The following is a 15,620-nucleotide window of genomic DNA, read 5'->3' as shown; positions in this document are numbered from 1 at the left end:
TCATACACAGTGCTCTACATTCAAATTCCCTGCTTTTAGTAGAGATTATAGAATGAACTGTCATTCTGTAAATCAACTTCGGTTTACTGCACTGCAAAAAAAACTGTATTCTCACTCCCACCTGTAACAGAACAGAAATGAAGACCAGGAGGAGGTTCCTATGATTCCATTTTTTATTTATATATATATATATAACATCTGGTAATCTTTTAATCCCTGTCAATCAAAATGGTTCTAGCAGCAGGAGGTTCACCACCACAAATGCTGTACACTGCAATGTGGAGCAGTCCCAATGTTTTCCTCATTTTTTTTTTTCAAGAAAATGTATCACATTTTACACATTATTTAATAAAACCAACATAAAAAAAACATACATATGATAATAAATACCAGCATTTTCCTCTTTCTTTTTAATTAAAATGCAGAAGATCAACCAAGACTTTTCCAAAGATTGTTTTGGAGCTACTTTATAAGGACTAAACCATTAGGGCACCTCTTGGGACGTCACTTTGGAAATTTGATTGCATTCAGCAACAAAAGCAAGGTTGCAAACCTGCCAACTTTAACAATAATGCTAATGTTTAATTATATATGCTGTATATAATGTAAATAAAATTTAAATACAAATGTTATGTACATAAAATGTAAATTAAAGAAAGTACAATACAATAATCATCAAAATCATGATTCACTTTTTTAGATGCCGGTAGTTCCCTTGTATATTTTGTAGAATTTTGTAGGAAGTAACACAGTTATAATAGTGTAGTGTAGTTTAGGTCTGGCAGACTAAAGCCTTTTTACTATACTGTTAATATCTCAGGCTAAGTAGAAAGAGTGAGTGTGAAAGAGAGAGAGAGAGAGAGAGAGAGAGAGAGAGAGAGAGAGAGAGAGAAGGAAAAGAGCGAGAGTGCCTGAGAGTCTTCAGCACAGTGACGGTGTGTCGACAGTTTGGAGGAAAATGAAGCGTCAATGGCTCCATAGGTAGCTTCCTGGATTAGCGTCTTTGCCTTTACTATAGCACGAACAGCCGGGAACACACTCGCAACAGACAAACTTGGAACTACATGACGAAATGCGAGATCAAACAATATGCATACACTCTAAAAAACAGAGGTACGATACGAGTACTTTTTTGTACTCAAAGGTACACTCTTTATAATTGTACCCTCAAAGGTACAATATTGGTCTTCACAGGGTCAGATTTGTTCCCTCTGAAGTACAAAGTCATTTCTAACAGCAATAAGTACAAATTTGTACCATTTAAGCAGCCAAAGGTACATTCAGTATTCTGTATCACTGCACTAATAAACAATATATATTTTAATTGCACATTTTTTATTTGAAAGCCAGACAATTTTGGATCATCAAGTTTTTGAGCCATATTTAGTTGATGATAATGTTTATAATGTTTATAATCTTTACTGACACAAAAAACATGGGTAGAAAAAAGGACTTTCACTGATAGGTACTTTTTTGTACCTCAGTATAAGGTACAGCCCCAGCGACAAGCTTTATACTCATTTAAGTACAAATCTGTACTTACTTCTCTTAGTGTGTACTATAAAACATCAAATCGTACAAAAGTTTAAAAAAAGCTCAAAATGCGTACCCATTACACACAATGAGTACATAAAAAAACTGTTTCACTGTCTACTGCAGGGGTGTCCAAACTTTTTTTGTTGGGGGCCAGAAGGAGAAATATATTTGAAGTCACGGGCCACAGACTCTGTAATAAAACAAATAATGAAATATTAATATTAAATTCCTTAATTACAGCAAACTTTTAGACTCTTTGGCCCGTTTTTCTGCGCTATAATTGCACACTCTCTCCGCTTTTAGACTCTTTGGCCCTGTTTTTCTGCGCTATAAGTGCACACTCTCTCCGCTTTTAGACTCTTTGGCCCGTTTTTCTGCGCTATAAGTGCACACTCTCTCCGCTTTTAGACTCTTTGGCCCCGTTTTTCTGCTCTATAATTGCACACTCTCTCCGCTTTTAGACTCTTTGGCCCGTTTTTCTGCGCTATAAGTGCACACTCTCTCCGCTTTAAGACTCTTTGGCCCCGTTTTTCTGCGCTATAAGTGCACACTCTCTCCGCTTTTAGACTCTTTGGCCCGTTTTTCTGCGCTATAAGTGCACACTCTCTCCGCTTTTAGACTCTTTGGCACGTTTTTCTGCGCTATAAGTGCACACTCTCTCCGCTTTTAGACTCTTTGGCCCCGTTTTTCTGCGCTATAATTGCACACTCTCTCCGCTTTTAGACTCTTTGGCCCTGTTTTTCTGCGCTATAAGTGCACACTCTCTCCGCTTTTAGACTCTTTGGCCCGTTTTTCTGCGCTATAAGTGCACACTCTCTCCGCTTTTAGACTCTTTGGCCCCGTTTTTCTGCTCTATAATTGCACACTCTCTCCGCTTTTAGACTCTTTGGCACGTTTTTCTGCGCTATAAGTGCACACTCTCTCCGCTTTTAGACTCTTTGGCCCCGTTTTTCTGCGCTATAATTGCACACTCTCTCCGCTTTTAGACTCTTTGGCCCTGTTTTTCTGCGCTATAAGTGCACACTCTCTCCGCTTTTAGACTCTTTGGCCCGTTTTTCTGCGCTATAAGTGCACACTCTCTCCGCTTTTAGACTCTTTGGCCCCGTTTTTCTGCGCTATAAGTGCACACTCTGTCCGCTTTTAGACTGTTTGGCCATTTTTTTGTGCAACAACTTCACTCTCGCCACTTTTAGACTCTTTGGCCCGTTTCTGACACCTAGCGTTCAAACTTTGAATCTCACATTATAAAAACCTGCTTAACAGAGGGACAACTTTCATTCTATTAAAAAAGGAAACGGGCCGCAAATGGCCCGCGGGCCGTAGTTTCTACGTAGTTCTACTGGGACAGCAATAGGTGCAATTGATACTTGTCTGTTAATACTTGTCTTGATACTTGAATCTGATCAATAGTGTGTAAAAACTTGATTCATCTCAAGTAGTCTTGTTTTGTTTGTACGCTGTTTCTGATTTTATATCTCGGCATCGCAGTAGAGCCGATCACAGGCCTGTAAGCCTTGAAATTTGATCTGTACTTTTGTCCATGTTTAGAAAAAGATGGCACACAGCATCAGAAATGACACAGTAAAGCTTTAAAAGGAATTGATTTTTTTTTCACAAAAAAACTCTTTTCTTTAATTAAAATCACACAGCTGTCAGAGTTTCATTTCATACTGTTTGATTTCTCGATGGATACTCTACAATGAAAAAGAAGAAGAAGAAGAAGAAGAAGAAGAAGAAGAAGAAGATGCTCTCAGCTCTGTTTTTTTTGGCACATTGAATACAGAAAGGACTTTCCAAATATACTCGTAATGTTACCCCACACTACGATCACGGACGTGTGACTCATGACGCGCGGCCACAGATGCACTGCGAGTTCAAAGCAGCAGCAGCAGCAGCAGCAGCAGCATCATCAGCCACTTTCCTGATTTACCTTCTGTCGTCTCTGTACCACTCGAAGTCTGCTTCAGGTACAGCATCAGCCTCACACTGCAGGACCCCTCTCTGACCCAGAGTCACTCCCACATCTCGGCCCTCCAACACAGTGGGTGGGTCTAAAACAACAGAGAGGAGAACATTTAGCAGACAAGGCTTTCACACGTCTACAGGACGTCCACCTTTCCTTATCCCAGACTCTAGACTTTGTCTATACTTTTAAACATTTCTTCTTAAATTCTGCTCATTATTCCACACTCTAAAAAAACAAGTACAAATCTGAAGTACAAAGACTTTTCTAACAGCAATAAGTACAAATTTGTACTATTTAACCAGAGAAAAAAGGTATATTCAGTATTCTGTATCACTGCCCTAATAAATAATATATATTTTAATTGCACATTTTTTATATTTGAAAGTCAGACAATTTTGGATCATCCAGTTTTTGAGCCACATTTAGTTGATGGTAATGTTTATAATTAGGGGTGTCACGATTCTCTAAATCCTCGATTCGATTTTATTTCCAATTTTAGGCACACAATTCGATTCGATTCAATTTTTGATTTTATTTTTTTTACAGCAGAGAGGCCTATGCCAGTTTTAGATTAGTCATGGTCATGGTCATTCATTGGTTTGATTCGTCAAATTTACAATATCTTATTTTTTCAAAAGGTGCGCTTGATATAAGTGATGCAAAGTGATACAAGTGATCTGTAATACACCACATTAGGCACTAATGGTCAAATTTAAATAATTCAATTAAGATATATATGTAATGCCATCCAGTGGCTTTTTTTTTTAATAGTGCAGTGTGCACTATTAAAACAGCAATGTGCAACATAACAAAATAAATAATAAAAAAAGACAGGAACAGTGATGTAAAAAACAATAGAACAATTAGAGCCTTAACAAACGGAACTCTATCCTACTGTAACAGTTAAACATGAAAAATAAGACTTTAAGACTTTTTCAGTCCCTGAGAATGACAAGTTTTTGTCTTTAACAAAGATTTATTATTAACTTTATCTGAGAGAAAGATGCTCCTTAAGGTACCAAAACTATTAACATATTTGAGGCTAGACAAAACAACTGTTATTTTTATATTTTCAACTTTTTCTTTAAGAAGATGAGATTGTCCACATTCTCTGGAGAAAGGGCTGCTCTTTGAGCAGTCACCGCGGATACAGTGTGCTGCGCCATTTGCGTAGCTTAGAGGGAGGGATGGTCGATCCTCTTATTGACTTCGAGGCTCGAGACCGTGACATAATTTGGATCGATTTCGATGAAATATCCAAATCGTGACACCCCTACTTATAATCTTTATAATCTTTACTGGCACAAAAACATGGGTACAAAAAAAGGACTTTCAGTGAAAGGTACTTTTTTGTACCTCAATATAAGGTACAGCCCCAGCGACAAGCTTTGGACTCTTTTAGGTACAAATCTGTACTTATTTTTCTTAGTGTGCATATTTTTAACTAGGTGAACTTTCTGATGGATATCAACAGATGCAAGAGTCTACTTCAGATGCTGTGATTATTATTTTTTTTTACACATCCTGACCTGATCCGACCATGCTGTCTGTTGTTTTAAATCTTCTCCTCTTGTACATTATTTAGCAGACAGTGGAACGGCTGAGTTCTAATTGTTCTGAGATCTTTTAAAATCCCTTCCTAGAATCATTAGCATCTACATCCTTCTTCTGAAGGCCTCGGAGACCTCTCTAGATCTGACCACGGTGACACTCACTTCAACAATCGAGAGCAAACCAAACTAAACGCGTGAAGTTTAAATAAAGCAATTTTTGAGACAACTTCCTTGGTCTGAAATCAGTAAAATGTTCTCTTTTTTTTTACTGAAATGAATTTGTACTAATAACTAAAATGTGTACTAAAAAATAAATGTGTTTATTTATTCTATAAACTACAGTCTCCCAAATTCCAAATAAAAATATTGTAGAAAACTAGTTTATATTCATAAAGAGTTCAGAAATCAATATTTGGTGGAATAACCCTGGTTTTTAATCACAGTTTTTATGCATCTTGGCATCATGTTCTCCTCCACCAGTCTTACACACTGCTTTTTGATAACTTTATGCTGCTTTACTCCTGGTGCAAAAATTCAAACAGCAGTTCAGTTTGGTTTGATGGCTTGTGATCGTCCATCTTCCTCTTAATTATATTTGAAAGGTTTTCAATTTGGTAAAATCAAAGAAACTCATAATTTTTTAATGGACTCTTTTATTTTTCCAGAGGTGTATGTATCTCCTTTTTAAGTATATGTTCAAGTGGTACATCCAACTGAACTGTCTTTTCATGTCTCTTCATGTGTTAGGGTATTGCTGTGTTCTGAATTTAGCAGTAAATGCTGTGATCTTTGTTGCTATGGGTGTTCAACATTATTATTTCCACACAGTACACTGTGATGTTTGTGCACAAGGACAGAAGAAAGTCTGCATGTGTAGTAAGCCCAGGTGCTAAAAAAATATACACTTAGTTTTTGATAATGAACAATACTTTTTTTTTTTTATAACCACACATACTCCTCATTCAATTCCAGAAACAATGGGACTCTAAAAGTATTATAGCACATCTGTTCTAACAGTTAAACTGTGTTAAAATGATTCATGTATTGTGCAATTTATTTAACTTTATTTATTTAACTGTATACGTAGCATGGCGGAGGTGTAGTAAAAATACGAAGTAAAATACGATGTAGAATTACCTTACTTAAGTAGAAATGTGGTTATCTATACTTTACTGGAGTAATTATTATTTTTCAGATGACTTTTACGTTCTACTCATCACATTGATGACAAGGCCAATTGTGCTCTCTCAGGGCTTTGGCAGCTGATGGCAAGCTGCATCACTGGGATTCGAACCAGCGACCTCCCGATCATAGTGGCAGCGCTTGGCACTTAAACTGCTGAACCAAGCTAAGTTCAGCTTTCAGTTTGTTTTCTGTCCGGCTTCTCATTGTTCAAAATAGTAACGACAATTAACAGTCTAGAAGGATCTTCCCGGGATTTTTGCAAATGTGCATCCGGCCGCGCTACTGCAAACGAGACTGGTGCTGATTGGATGACTATCCCGCTTGTCCCACTTGTCCTGCCTCTCCACCTACCTATCTTACGTAGTTATGATTGGATCTCCTCCTAACTTGTCCCTACCTTCCATAAAACTAAATCAGTTCTGATTGGATGTCGTCCCTGCTAAAACTTTTGCTCTTGTTTTTATTCATTAATGACAATGTCAGTTAGTTTCATCATCGTTTTTATCATTTTATGCTGTTTTTATTTATTTACTGTCTCATTTTGATCTTAAAAAAGGTTAATTGACAAAAAACTATAAATATGTGGCGCCAAGTGGTCCAGCGGTCTAAAGCGCTGCCACTTTGAGCGGGAGGTTGCAGGTTCGAACCCCAGCTCAAGCTGCCGGCCCTCAGAGGGAGCAAAATTGGCCCTGCTCCCTCCGGGTGGGCAGATGGCGCTCTCTCCCCACATCACTCCTAGGGTGATGTCCACAGCCCAGGGTGTCTGTGAGCTGATGTATCGGAACCGAGCCGCTGCGCTTTCCTCCAAGTGCGCTGCGTAGCAATGGCTGGTGGATGACTTCACATCGGAGGAGGAGACATTTGTTAGTCTTCACCCTCCTGGTGTGTTGGGGCATTACTAGTGATAGGGGGAGTCCTAGTGATTGGGTTGGGTAATTGGCCGTGTAAATTGGGGAGAAAATGGGAAACCAAATTAACACTGGTAATCACAACAATAGTAATTCTGATATGACAGGACAAAATTAGGAAAGGACTCACAATTGACCACCAGCTGCACTGTTTTCGTGTCAGTGGCGATGTCGTTGACCGCAGTGCACTCGTACTCTCCTGCCCGCTGTCTGCTGATGGAGGGGATCTCCAAGTACTCCTCATCTGAGCCAGGACCGTCCCCTGAAAGCGGAAAGCGACAGAAAGCGGTGAGAAAAAGCCGTACAATAGACTTCGTCAACAAAGTTTAATTATGTAGTCTGAATGAGCCGCATCCATCAAGCCTGATTTCTCAAACGACGCGCGGATTAGAGAGCCGGAGCCTTTATTTAGCATGCTCATTAGCATATCTGCGTCTCAAATAAAACAGCATGGGACTGCATTTCACTCGGAGAGCAGACTTATATAAGCAGCGGCGTGCTGTCGCCGTTTCAAAGTCAACCTGCACTTACTGAAGCGAGCCGCGTGTGATAGTTCTCCTTGATGACTGAGGAACACGCGGGCTGGAGTTGACGGCAAAGCTTTGGGGTGTATTTATAGATAATGTATGACTCACTGTAGGTAAAGAAAGCCTGACTGGGGATGAGAGGTTCAAATCCAAATCTCCAGCACATCATGCATTCTCTCTCTTTCTCTCACACACACACATATATTCTCGCATTTGGAGTCTCGATAGAGAGCAAAGCGCCAGAATTCAGTGTTTGCCAAAGTTGAGACATTGAGGCAGATGTTAGTCGTGGGAATCCTTGTGAAGCAGTCATCATCGCACAGAAGAGGCTCATGCTTGACTTCAACAAAAAAAAAAAAGAAAGAAAGCATTACAAATTCCCCGGCGCGGCATGTGACAGTAATGCAGTACAGTGTATTCGCAGTCGCGGGCTGTGAAAGACAGCGTCTCACACCGGGGAGAGGCTGCTAACGAGAAGCACCTCTGCTCACCTGACGAGGAGTGTCAGAAGAGCACCCTAGAGTAGCGATACGTTCCGTCTCAGACGCTACTCACCCCTCGCCGCGAGCCGAGGACAAACACTGGGGTTTACATTTAAAAAACCTTTATTCTGCTGTGATAAATCCACAGCCAACTTCACGCGAAGGCCGTGTTTTTGCATATTGCACAGTGCAGCAATTTCACAGGTGACTGGCCTAAACCCTAACAACACCAGACAGCCTTTCAACCCCCTATAGAGGACCGGCCTTGAAGCATGCATCGCTTCTTCCCATTTCTTTAATTATTTCTCACTTAAAGCTCAAGGAAACAAGTGGATACTAAACTTTTAATACTAAACAAAACCTAGTGGCTCAGAGTGGACTAGTGGACCAAGGCTCTGCCATTATGTTCAGAGAATCGCTAGTTCAAATCACTGGGACTTAACATACATATAAACCTCTTGTGCAAGGTGCGTCATGACGCTCATTGCTATCTTACAATCCGTCAAAAGTCTTCTTTTACGCCCTGAATCTGTGTTGTTTAAATAGCAAACATGTTTGTGAATATGTCTATGCCGATGAGCGTGGTGGTCTAGCAGGTAAGGTGTGTTCTATGGTGTCACATCAATGTTAAAAGTCGGGGGCGCAAAAATTTAACTAGCGTGTTTTAATATTTCAAGAGCGTATAAGTGAAACTCGCAAGCAAAAAAAAAAAAAGGGAATCGTGTGCAAACTGAAAAAAATATTGCTCACAAGCTTCATTTTTCTCCCACTCGGGTGGTTTTGACAGTTTGGGGGCAGGGCCAGCAAATGCTATTGACCGCAAGCAGGGACTGTAACGGACCGCCAACTACCAACAGCCGGAGGAGGGCGAGAAAGAAGGACAGCAGAAATGTTAGCTAGTTGTGCTAAAATGCAAACTTTAGCAAACTTCCATGGAACAAGCCTCTCTTCGGCGCAGTTTGCCCGGGTTCAGCACTGTGGAACGACAACGTTGTTTGGATTTTAGCATAGCTAGCTAACTTTCCTGCTGTCCTCCATTCTCGCCCTCCTCCCGCAGTTGTTAGTAGGCAGTTTCCTCTGCTGAGATGTGCAGAAGTGCTGCACTGTTAAAATTGCAATCCACCGAAGTCATAGAGCACATGGCTCTTAAAGGGAACGGCAAGTGACACACTGATGTTACACCCAAAACACACATATGATTAATAAAGAGAATTAGTACTCTTTTTTTTATGTCTTTTGAGCCACACAAGGTGCACTTTTCCCGTCGTTACGATAGCAAAGGCACACTGATACGCCCTAAATCAAGCTGAGCAGTGCGACAGCTCGACAGCTCACTTATAGATCACCTATAGATTAATATGTAGATATACTGTATATCCAAATTTCCTATTAAGTCCCTTTCACAGTAAAGTACAGGAAGATGCTCATTAGGCAGCGTTTATCAAATAAAATTCAAGTTATAATAGTACTGAATTGAGTCAAATATATATTTTGTTAACTAAGCGTATAATCCTTGGCTTTTGCGAGGCCAGTCTATTCATTTTGCCTGATAATTTTTTTATATGCATTTTATTCTATAATTAAGTAATAATACATGAGAGGTTTGTGCTATATCGTGTGATATTGGCACAGGCAGAGTACTGTAGATCAGCACAGCAGTGCAAATATTACACATTATAGCACAAACCTTGAGTGTATTATAGCGATCATACCCCAGTTCCATTATCCCTGGTTATTAAAATATATTGAGCTGCTCTGTTTGTTGCTCCGCAGTCAAAACTGTGGAAAAACTAAGCTTATTGGAAATAAACATAAGTGCTTTACTCAAATTTACCCAAATAAACGGTTTTCAGGAGTAAAGTATGTGTAGATTAAAGTCCGGTGCTCGTTTAACTTTAAAAGAGATACATCGTTGCTAGGTTACCTGTATGTGGCAGAGTAATACATGGAGAGCTTCTGTTACAGTGCATTACCGGCTGATAATGTCACTCATAAAACGCCTCTCAGCCAATCACATTGCAGGGACGGAACGAACTGTGGTATAATTTTTAATTCCCAACTTAAGTCATTGACTTCCATTGAATATGCAGTGATGTTCACAGTCTGGCTGCTCTAGCAGAGATTTTTAAGAGCCTGAATTGTGAATTTCTTCCCGTCGGACAAAAGTCCCTCACATTTAAAGCTGCCCACTAAAACCCTTAAAGAGTTAAAGGATCTGTCAGGAAAAGCGGATCCTGGACATCCGCTGCGCTGTCAAACACACGGTAAATACGGTGCAATGGCAGCAGGTGCATCCGAGAGGCTCTTCAATCACACAGGAGTGATTGTCACAATGAGAGTATTTACTTCCATCACGGTCTAAGCGCTTCATGGCTGCCACACAGGATCATATCACAGAGCACGACTTACAGGTGTGACAATTCAAGATTCGGGCTGTGGTGAGAGCTACGACGCGGCCTTATTACATACATCATACACTCGGGATAGTCTGACATTGCTGTGTTGGTCGGGCGGTGTTGGCTCAGGTGTCACGGACTACAGCATCATACTGCGCTGTTAAAAGACAAAAGCTAAAAAAAGGAGGAAAAAAGTCCAGGATGAACAGGCTCGACATTTCTATCACAGAAAATTCTTAAAAAAGTGCCATCCAAAAAGAGAGGTCCAAATTAGGGGTGTAAGAGAATATCGATATATTGAAGTATTGTGATATTGTATGTGTGTTTTACAACACTGTATCGATTTTTAAAAACACAGTATTTTAAATTATTATTATAGTATTCGTTTACATTACCTTGAGCACTAGATAACTGTGTTGCAATTTTTTGATAGATCCTACAGCTTTACATCCAAACTATTTAGAAAAACAATGGATTTTTTTAGTATACAAAAAAGTGTTAAACAAAGCATAATGTTTTATATTTTAAATTCTTCAAACTAGGCACCTCTTGCTTTATAAGGTAGAGTCACCTGGAATGGCTTTCAGTTAATTAAGATTTAATTATTTGAATTTCTTGCCTCTTAATGTGTCTGAGAGCATCCGTTGTAAAGTTGTGTAGAGGTAGAGTTACAGGTATACAGTGAATATCTCTATTTGAGTAATGTTCTAATTCATATCATTAAGGCAAGAACTACTCAACTGAGTAAAGAAAATAAATGACTTAAAGAAATGAAGGTCAGTCAATCAGCAAAAAATAGAACTTTCAAGAACTTTAAAAGTGTCCTCAAGTGAAGTAAAAAAGACCATCAAAACATTATGATGAAACTGGCTCTCATAAGGACCATCCCTTGTTTGCCATTAAAAAAAAACAATCAGTATCTTCTTGTAGACCAGCTAAAAAAAGGCAAAACTGCTTAATTTTTATATCTGTATCAGGGCAGTCTATGTCTACTGTATACAGACATAAGTGAACAACTGCATATACAGCTCTGTAAAAAAAATAATAGTAAAAAAAAAAACACTTAAAAAGGATGAGTTTCTTTGATTTTACCAAATTGAAAACCTCTAGATTATAATCAAGAGGAAGATGGATGATCACAAGCCATCAAACCAAACTGAACTACTTAAATTTCTGCACCAGGAGTAAAGGCATAAAGTTATCCAAAAGCAGTGTGTAAGACTGGTGGAGCAGAACATGATGCCAAGATGCATGAAAACTATGATTAAAATCCAACCAAGGTTATTCCAGCAAATACTGATTTCAGAACTCTTAAAACTTTATAAATATGAATATGAAAGCTCTATATCTTCTTTATTATTTCAACCATTTCTAATTTTCTGCAAATAAATGCTCTAAATGAGAATATTTTCTTTTGGAATGTTGTCTGTAGTTTATAGAATAAAACAACAATGTTCATTTTACTCAAACATAAACCTATAAATAGCAAAATCAGAGAAACTGATTCAGAATGTTAATGTGTGCACTACTGAACTACTGAGTATGTCCCTCCTTTGTGCTGCCTCAAAAGATCTGACCATTTGAGGCATTGAGGCATCCTGTGGTGCCTGGGGCCACAATGTACCAGAAAAAAAAAAAAAAAAAAAAAAAAAAAAAACTCCATCAGGACCTGCCTAATGCTTTAGAGATGTGCTTTTCTGGCTCAGGCTCTCGCGTCTCCTGTCCGGCCAGACTGATAGAGTTTCTGAAGTCAGCTCTTCTCCATCCATCACCCACCACAGATCAGCTGCTCATCATCCATCTTATTCTCCACTACAGATTACATCCAAGCCATTAGTGGCACTATTATAATCCTGAATATATAAAACCTATGTGGATGTATAAAAGACTTTTTAAAATTAATTTAAAAGCCATTTGACTAGTGGTAGGATAGGATGCCCCCCCCCCTTAAATGTGAGTCTTGGTCCTCCCAATTTGTATATCCCAACCCTTGACAGATGCCAGCAGTGCTAATGATTTATTGGTTTATTGGTGCATATTAAAAGATACTGAACAAATGCCATTTTTATGGCACCATATGGAACCTCATTCAAGGCAAGGACTATCCGAGAAGGTTCAGATGAACACTGTCTGTATATGAAGTCTAAATTCAATACTTCCTGCTTTTTTCTTGAAAAGCCTTACTTTTCATTTCTAAGTCAAACAAGCATCAAAAAAAGTGCAGATTGTGTTGCAGGCTGGATTGAATAAGTCATCTGTAAGCACTGATCACAGCACAAGGCCAAGCAGAACAGGTCCAACCTGAACTCGGTTCAATAAGCCATTCTGACTGAAAACTCTGCTACTCAAGCTTAGCTGAACTCAGGTCAGTGCAGCAGCGGAGCCGAGTCGAGGCAGGAAGCAGACCTTACACTCCGGCGCAGTGTTACCACCACCTCCCCCCTGATAGAATTGCCTGAGTGAGAGTATATCTCTATCTCTGTCTGCGCTGCGAGACTCCTCTACTGCAGAAACCGCTAAACGTGGAATGATTCAAGCTCTTAGTCCGTCTTTGAAGAGTAATTAGTGCATTAATTATGAAGGTATTATGCAGTTATGGATTTGTGTGCATGCAGATGTCTAGACTGAGTGGAGGCAATTCTGCAATCCTGCCAGCTTTATACAGTCTTGTTGCTTTTAACACTTTTTAGACATATTAGACATTAGTTGCACTAATTACGGTAAACATGTCCTACTGTGATCTTACATTTCTGGAAATAAATTGGCCAAAGTTAGCCTTCAGATAGGTAGCCTTTAAAATAAATTACATATAAGACTACTGAGAATCTTCATGCAATGTAAAGATAGGTTTTTATATATTTTTCTGTCTCTCCTTTAAGATTTAGCTTAGCCGACTGACCCACCCACTCACTACAACTCCTCCAATCATCTGCAATGCTCCTAATGGCTTCACTAGACAATAGACCACTGAAGTCGTGCGTCATTCTGTAGTCCTCGTACGGCTTCCGTGTCTAAGCGGCTTTTCCCTATGAGAAAAATGAATGGGGTTTTTAAAAACCCGCCTCTGTGGTAAATAAATCTGTTTAGATCCCTGTACGTATTTCTCTGTGTACATTTTGCTCCTGAACATCACTGGATCCTCTGAATTATGAGATCGCTTAAGAGTCGTAATGAGAAAAATGCTAAGTTTAAGCTAATGCTACAGCGCTGCAGTGAACTGAACTCCCGGCGCCGCTGCAGAGATTAGCAGGGAACTGTTTTCGGCGCAACACCAGAGAACTTCGGCCGTAACTATACAGCGTATTAAACACAGCTGAGCCTAATAATGAACTAACTGCGCTTACTGAGGAGAGCTGAGAGCATCACAGCATAAAATCACTAAAACAGGTCAGTGATACTCCAGAACCAGCTGTAAGACGTTTTAACATTTACCCTCTTTATTATGCAGTGAAATAAATGGGTGTTTCTGGTTGGTTGTCGCCTCAGTGAGGGCAGGTAGTTAGTTGATTAGTTGATTAGTTAGTTGATTATTAGGGTCAGGTGTTGTAATTAGTATAAACTAATGACCGTAATTAAATACTAAACCTGCAGGGAAGCTGAACTTTCACTTATTATCTCCTTTTTAAAGCTCTAACACAGACTACACTGCTCAACATCACACTGCTCAACATTACTGAAAGAGTTTTCACCTGTTTAAATGCTTTAATGATCCTCTGTGAAGAAGCATAATAATCCAAAACGTGATCTGACCGGAGTTCACTGGTGTTGTGCAGAATCCAGTCCGGTGTCATTTACAGCCGCTGTGCTGTGATGTCAGTTAAGCATTAGCTTAAAGTTAGCATTTTTTCTGATTACTCCCCTTAAACGATCTCGAAATTCAGAGGATCCAGTGATATTTAGGAGGTAAATGTACACAGAATAAAACGTACAGGGTTCTGAACAGATTTATTTACCACAGAATGTGACAGAGGCCAGTTTTTGAAAAGCCCATTCAAATCCTGTATTGACTTGGACGGCTTAGACACGGAACCCCAAAGGAGCCCCATATATGGGCATAAACAACATGGCGCCGACTACAAAATGACGACAGGACTTCAGTGGTCTATTGGGCAGCACGATTTGGGCAATAGAATATTGCAATTGCAATCTAAATTGATCTCACATCAAATGCAGGTTTCAGATTTATTTAAAAATTTCAAGGAACAAAAAACTAACAAAAAAAAAAACATTCTGCGCCTCCTCTCATTTCCGCTGAGCATTGGAGTGACTATGGGCCCAAAGACTACAATCCCCAGCACTCTATGGACTACAAACACGGTGAAAGAGCAGGCTACGTCCTCACACACACACACTGCAGGCTATTGGCTAATTGAGTGTGTTAAATAAAGCATTGCAATCAAGGTAGTACCTCAGATGACCTCAGAAAATGGGCCGTACAAAATAAAGCAGGGGTTCTTGAGCTATGGGCCACAACTGACTACAGAATATGTCCACTCTGTGCACCATTTAATGTTTGTTGTTTTTGTAGTTCCAGTCCCAAACCTTGGTCCATACCTGTCAAGTTTTAGATTTAAAAATAAGGGATATTTTCCTCTGTCCGCTTAAAGCTGTCCCACCAGCCCAACGAAGGTTCAGTATCCCTTACATTTTAAAGACAGGTTTACAAAAAATCTAAAATAACCACAAGTGAACCACTTACACACTACAGTTAGATTATCAGAATCTGAAATGTTGTGGACATTCCTACATATGTCATTCTTTTAATACAGCCAAATTAAAAAATCATTTTCAAGATATTAAGATTAAGATTAAGATTTCATGTCTTTTTGCCATAAATGCACTCTTTTATATTATATATTTTTTATTTATTTAATAGATTTAAAATTTAACAAAGGGGGCACACATTCTGCAAAACTGTAGGTGACCTAAAAATAGTATCATGAGCTTTTACTAAAAGGACATGGACCAGATATATTCCATCAGTAAAAATTAGTCCTAAGTGGCCTACACAATTAATAATTTTTAATTAATACTTCTTCCTTTTGATCACTCCTGATCAGTTCAGTT

The 15,620-nt window shown here is 39.2% G+C and overlaps 1 protein-coding gene across 1 annotated transcript in view; it reads right to left on the bottom strand.

The window, feature by feature from the left end:
• ntm (neurotrimin) overlaps positions 1-15,620 on the bottom strand; it is a 715,007-nt gene that overhangs the window by 15,854 nt on the left and 683,533 nt on the right. Inside the window, 2 exon segments of the mRNA XM_049468804.1 lie at positions 3,467-3,587; positions 7,279-7,410. Coding sequence (XP_049324761.1) covers positions 3,467-3,587; positions 7,279-7,410 — 253 coding nt within the window.

Source organism: Astyanax mexicanus, chromosome 20 (genome assembly GCF_023375975.1).
Source record: "Astyanax mexicanus isolate ESR-SI-001 chromosome 20, AstMex3_surface, whole genome shotgun sequence".
Lineage (NCBI taxonomy): Eukaryota > Metazoa > Chordata > Actinopteri > Characiformes > Acestrorhamphidae > Astyanax > Astyanax mexicanus.
Note: the sequence above shows the minus strand (reverse complement) of the source record. Positions and strands in the feature narration are given on the sequence as shown.